This window comes from Callorhinchus milii, unplaced genomic scaffold (assembly GCF_018977255.1).
Source record: "Callorhinchus milii isolate IMCB2004 unplaced genomic scaffold, IMCB_Cmil_1.0 Scaffold87, whole genome shotgun sequence".
NCBI classification, from domain to species: Eukaryota; Metazoa; Chordata; class Chondrichthyes; order Chimaeriformes; family Callorhinchidae; genus Callorhinchus; species Callorhinchus milii.
Genome location: NW_024704828.1, coordinates 15,001 through 20,888, shown reverse-complemented (window position 1 = coordinate 20,888; position 5,888 = coordinate 15,001). Strand labels below are relative to the sequence as shown.

The window sequence follows — 5,888 nt, the reverse complement described above, 5'->3', positions numbered from 1 at the left end:
GGAGAGGAGTCCAGACCGAGATGTAGAGAGAGAGAGAGAGGAGAGCGCAGACATTCCTGAGCCGAGTTGCCCCACGTGCTGTGATGGAGGACCCGGGGGGGCGGTGAAGGTTGGCTCAGGGCTGAGAGCCCCACAGCTCCTCACACAGTGAGTCTCACTTTGTCTTTCACTTTCACACACACACACACACAGCAACTTCCGTTACACACATCTCCATCACACAGCGACCAGAGAGGGACACACAGAGAGAGACACAGAGAGAGACACTGAGAGAGACACTGAGAGAGGGACACACAGACAGACACAGAGAGAGACACAGACAGACACAGAGAGAGACACAGACAGACACAGAGAGGGACACACAGACAGAGACACAGACAGACACAGAGAGAGACACAGACAGACACTGAGAGAGGGACACACAGACAGACACAGAGAGGGACACACAGACAGACAAAGAGAGACACACAGAGAGACACACAGAGAGAGAGAGACACACAGAGAGACACTGAGAGAGACATAGAGAGAGACACACACATAGGGAGAGAGTATGGGAGAGACACAGAGAGAGAGAGACACCGAGACAGAGAGAGACAGTGTGTGAGACAGAGAGAGGGGGAGATGGTGGACTGCAGTGATGAGGTGTGTGTGTGTGTTGGACGCTGTGGTCAGTGGCTCTCACTGATCAGTAGAGTCTGTGGTGGAGCGTCGTTAACCCTTCGGTGGTAATATTGGCTCTGATTGTGAATCTGGTGACGGGCGGAGCAGTGAGGAAGCGCTCCATTTTGTTCCCCCACCGCCCGTCTCTCTCTCTCTCTCTCTCTCCTCTCTGCCCGTGTCCTCACTCTATCATTTCACCCCATCTGAACTCGCTCAGTGTTTGTGGGGGAAACAGAGAGTCAGAGACAGAAAGAGAGACAGAGGGAGAGACACAGACAGAAAGAGACACAGAGAGAGAGGGAGAGACACAGACAGAAAGAGACAGAGAGAGAGAGAGAGAAAGAAAGAAAGAGAGTGAGATAGAAAGAGAGTGAGATAGAAAGAGAGAGAGAGACGGAGAGAGATATTTAAGGGAGAGACAGACACCCAGACAGAGCCAAAGACAGACAGACAGACAAGAGGGGTAACCTGGAAATGCTACAACGATGAGGGAATGGAAAGATAACACGTCTTCGAGACATCTCAAAGGGCCTCACAGGATACACTGTAAAGTGTAGTGACTGTGTATTTTGTGGGGTGAAAGGCGGCAGCCGATCGCACTCAGCGACGTCCCCACAAACAGTCGTGGGTCGAAGCCATTTCCAGGTGACAGTCGCACAAGTTATCCTCTCACGTAAGAACATAAGAATTTGCCGGACGAGAAAAGGTCCATGTGGTTCACCCTCCACCATCCCGGCCATCGCTTGACATGTCGTGTCCCGAACTATACACCGTGTCCCCAGATATTGCAGTCCTGTAGCTCAGTGGTTACAGCAAACGCCTCACAAGCGAGAGGACCCGGGTTTGGTTCCTGGACGGGTCAGCGCGAAACCTTTAGCAAGTTTCCCTACTCCGCACACACGTCTCTGTTTACTCAGCAGTAAATGAGAATCTAGTTATTGGTCGATTAGCGGATGGTTTTTCTGGGGGGGGGGGGGGAATAATCCCTTCAAAGTAAATATTAATAATAATTTGGTCACTTCAATCAGTGGGGACGTCGCTGGGTGCAATTGGCTGCCGCGTTTCGCCCATAAAATTCACACAGTCACTACACTTCACAGTGCATATCCTGTGAAGCGCTTTGAGATGTCTGGAAGACATGATAAGGTGCGAGATCAAAAGCAAGGATTGTGGTTGTTATTGCTATTTTCCAGCAGACATCTATCTCGTTTGTGCTCGAAAAAATTAAATTATTATTTTTTAAATGAATGAATGAATGAATGTCTCTGACATCTTGTTTGTTTGTGTGTTTTTGCCGTCAGAGATGATCACTTTGACTGAATTGACCGATCTCGCCGAATCCCAACCTACTCATCGCATCCTCAAGCCCTGGTGGGATTGCCTGATGGAGTATCTGGTCATCATTATGCTCATGGTGTCCCTGCTCGCAGCCACCCTGCTCATCTCCAAGGACAAGGTGGTGTGTCTGCCCTGTGACCACACGGTGGTGGCCCCCAACTCCACCACCTCCTCCGCCAGGGCCCAGTCCCACAATCAGCCTCTGCCTCCCAAACCAGAGGCTCCCCAAGTGAGCGCCGGCCGCGAGGGCCCGGGAGAAGCCGCAACAGCGAAGCCCACCGTGTCTCAGAGACATCGGACCACTGTGGAAGGCCAGGAGACAGCACAACACGGCGGCACACATCACCAACCTGGACCCTCAGCAGTACGTGTACATCAGCCAGGTGTGTTACCAGAAAGCCCTGCCCTGGTATTCCAAGTATTTTCCATACGTGGCTCTGGTTCACACCATCATCCTCATGTTCAGCGGCAACTTCTGGTTCAAGTTCCCCAAGACATCCTCCAAGGTCGAGCATTTCGTGTCCATCCTGGGCAAGTGCTTCGAGTCTCCCTGGACGACCAAAGCCGTGACCGAGACGGCCAACGAGGACTCGGAGAACAGCCAAAACAGGAACAAGATGCTCAAGTCCATCGTGGCCGAGGCCCCGAGTGCTGAGAAGGATTCCATCGGCCCCCCCACCACCACCACCACCTCCTGCCCTGAGGTCACCTTTGAGCTGCCCGTCACCGGCTCCACTTCCATGAACATCCTGGACAAGCAGGACGGTGAACAGGCCAAGGCGCTGTTCGAGAAAGTCCGCAAGTTCCGGGCCCACACGGAGGACGGGGACATGATCTACAAGTTCTACGTGGGTCAGACGGTGGTCAAGACGGTGAAGTTCCTGTTCATCCTCAGCTACACCTTCACCTTCGTCAACTCCATCAACTTCAAGCACATTTGCCGGCCCAAGATCGAGAACGTGACAGGATACTCCGTCTTTTACTGCACCCACAGTATGGCCCACATGCTGCAGAAACTGCTGATCAGCTACATCATCCTGATCGCCCTGTACGGCCTGGTCTGTCTCTACACCCTCTTCTGGCTGTTCCGGGGCTGCCTGAAGGAATACTCCTTCGAGAAGGTGCGGGAGGAGAGCAACTTCAGCGACATTCCCGACGTGAAGAACGATTTTGCTTTCCTGCTGCACATGGTGATCAATACGATCAGCTCTACTCCAAACGCTTCGCCATCTTCCTGTCCGAGGGCTGTGAGAGCAAACTGCTCGAGATGAACCTCAACCATGAATGGACGTACGAGAAGCTGAGACAACACGTGTCCAAGAACGTCCAGGGCAAACTGGAGCTCCAGCTCTTCATGTTGTCTGGTATCCCCAAGGCTGTGTTTGACATGACCGACCTGGAGGTCCTCAAGCTGGAGCTCATTCCCGACGTCAAGCTTCCAGCCAAGATGTCCCAGATGGTGTGTCTGAAGGAGCTGTATCTCTACCACTGCCCAGCCAGGGTTGACCAGATTGCCTTCAACTTTCTGCGCGATCACCTCCACATCCTGCACGTCAAGTTCACGGACATCGGAGAGATTCCCCTGTGGGTCTATTCCCTCAAGAACCTGATTGAGCTGCATCTGTCGGGGAACTTGAACTCGGAGACCAACAAGGCTATTGGTCTGGAGTCGCTCAAGGAGCTCAGGCACCTCCGAGTCCTCACCTTGAAGAGCAATCTCTCCAAAATCCCGACTAACGTGATGGAGCTGGCCGCCCATTTGTCCAAGCTCGTCATCCAAAATGACGGGACCAAGTTACTGGTGCTCAACAACCTGAAGAAGCTGGCCAATTTGGGGGAGTTGGAGCTACAGAACTGTGAGCTGGAGAGGATTCCTCACGCCATCTTCAGCTTGACCAACCTCCACGAGCTGGACCTGAAATCCAACAACATCCGCAGCATCGAGGAGATTGTCAGCTTCCAGCATATCAAACGTCTCTTCTCCCTCAAGCTCTGGCACAACTCCATCAGCACCATCCCGGCCACCATTGGCCTCATCAAGAGCCTCGAGAAACTCTTCCTGTCCAACAACAAACTGGAATCGCTGCCCAGCGCCCTCTTCACTCTGAGGAAGCTCAGACACCTCGACCTGAGCCACAACCTGCTAACTACTGTCCCCTCCGACATCCAGCAGCTGGCCAACCTCCAGATCTTCTCCATCACCAAGAACCGGGTGGAGACCCTCTCGGTGCATCTGTTCGACTGCCTGAAGATGAAGACCCTCCAGCTGGGGCAGAATTCCATTGTGTTCATCCCGGCTGAGATCGGGCAACTCAAGCAGCTGTCGTACTTGGAGCTAAAGGGGAACAACCTGGAGAGGCTGCCCCCTGAGATCGGGGCCTGTGCTTCCCTCAGGAAGAACAACCTGATTGTGGATGAGCTTCTGTTTGACCGGCTGCCCATCGAGGTCCAGGACCAACTCGCGGAGCAAGACTTCTCCTCCGCAGTCTAAACGCCGAAGCACTTTCCTTTTCCCTGTTTTTTTTGTCGGTCGGTTATAGGTCATTTTAGCCTCTGTGTCTGCGAGATAGTGGCCACTGTCGGGCTTTCACACCAGGCGAGGTCTCCGTGTATCTACTTACTAAGGTCTCGGGATTCAGACTCAGTCTGGACCATGACACATTAGGTCTCTGTCCTGACACCAGGTGGTCTCACTGGGTTTACTGTCCAGCTCCCAGGCCCCAGCCCCGAATCCAGCCCCCAACCCAAGCCCAATCCACAGGCCTAGCCCCCAGCTGGAGCTGTTACTCTGTTACTTTGCTCTCACTAATACTTTCTGTTACTTTGCCTGTTCATGTCCTTGCTGGAGGAGACCCCCATCAGGAGACCCCGTCGGTCACACCAGCAGCTACAAGAGCTGAGAGCAGTGGGCGATGTGGCCACTGGGGTGACAGTGATTAACTGGTAATAACTCCGATCATGTAGCCGTTCAGATCAATACACAAAACATCATGTTATTCTATTATTATTATTATTATTATTGTAGACCGTGAGTGTACAGCACTGCAGGAGGTGCATGAGGGTGGGGCACCCTCTTAACCCCTCTCCCCAGAAGGAGGCATCCTGCTTACCTAATTCTGGAGAGTATTAGGCATAGGTTGGCAAAAGCGGTGACTTGGCTCCCCTGCCTTGCGTGGAGTTTGCCATCGGAAGCTTCCGCTGTTGAGGGGGCTTTGGTTTAGAGGGTGAACAGGAGCTGAGCGGGAGGATTCCCTGCCACCCCCGGCCCCCCCACCCAAGTGACTGGTCTGCCCTCCCCCGAGGCTGGGCTGCCATCAGCACTGAAAACTGTCCTGGCTCAGTAACCACATTCCCGAAGCTGCCGCAGAGGGTGACTCAACAACAACAACAACAACTTGTGTTTATATAGCGCCCCTCACCCGGGGGAGCGTCCCAGAGCGCTTCACTCCAACCTGACGTTAATTAACGATAACTGTTACACGGCTGAAAGTCGGGATTAATCATGGAACCTCGCCTCGCAAGCGAGAGGAGCTGGGATCCATTCCCGGGCGGGACAGGTCCATGCGAAACGTTGGGCAAGTTTCCTTACTCCACAAACACACACACAGACACTCACACACGGACACAGACACTCACACACGGACACAGACACTCACACACGGACACAGACACACACACACGGACACAGACACTCACACACGGACACAGACACTCACACACGGACACAGACACTCACACACGGACACAGACACTCACACACGGACACAGACACTCACACACGCACACAGACACTCACACACGGACACAGACACTCACACGCGCACACAGACACTCACACACGCACACAGACACTCACACACGGACACAGACACTCACACACGGACACAGAC

At 53.4% G+C, this 5,888-nt stretch overlaps 1 protein-coding gene across 1 annotated transcript; it reads left to right on the top strand.

Annotated features, from left to right (window-relative positions):
* LOC103189101 (volume-regulated anion channel subunit LRRC8D-like) lies at positions 1-4,994 on the top strand. The gene is given in 4 exon segments (XM_042345744.1): positions 1-147; positions 1,962-2,267; positions 2,347-3,186; positions 3,189-4,994. Coding segments are annotated over 3 exon segments (2,445 nt in total). The 5' UTR covers positions 1-147; positions 1,962-1,963; the 3' UTR covers positions 4,490-4,994.
* The last annotated feature ends 894 nt before the right edge of the window (positions 4,995-5,888 follow it).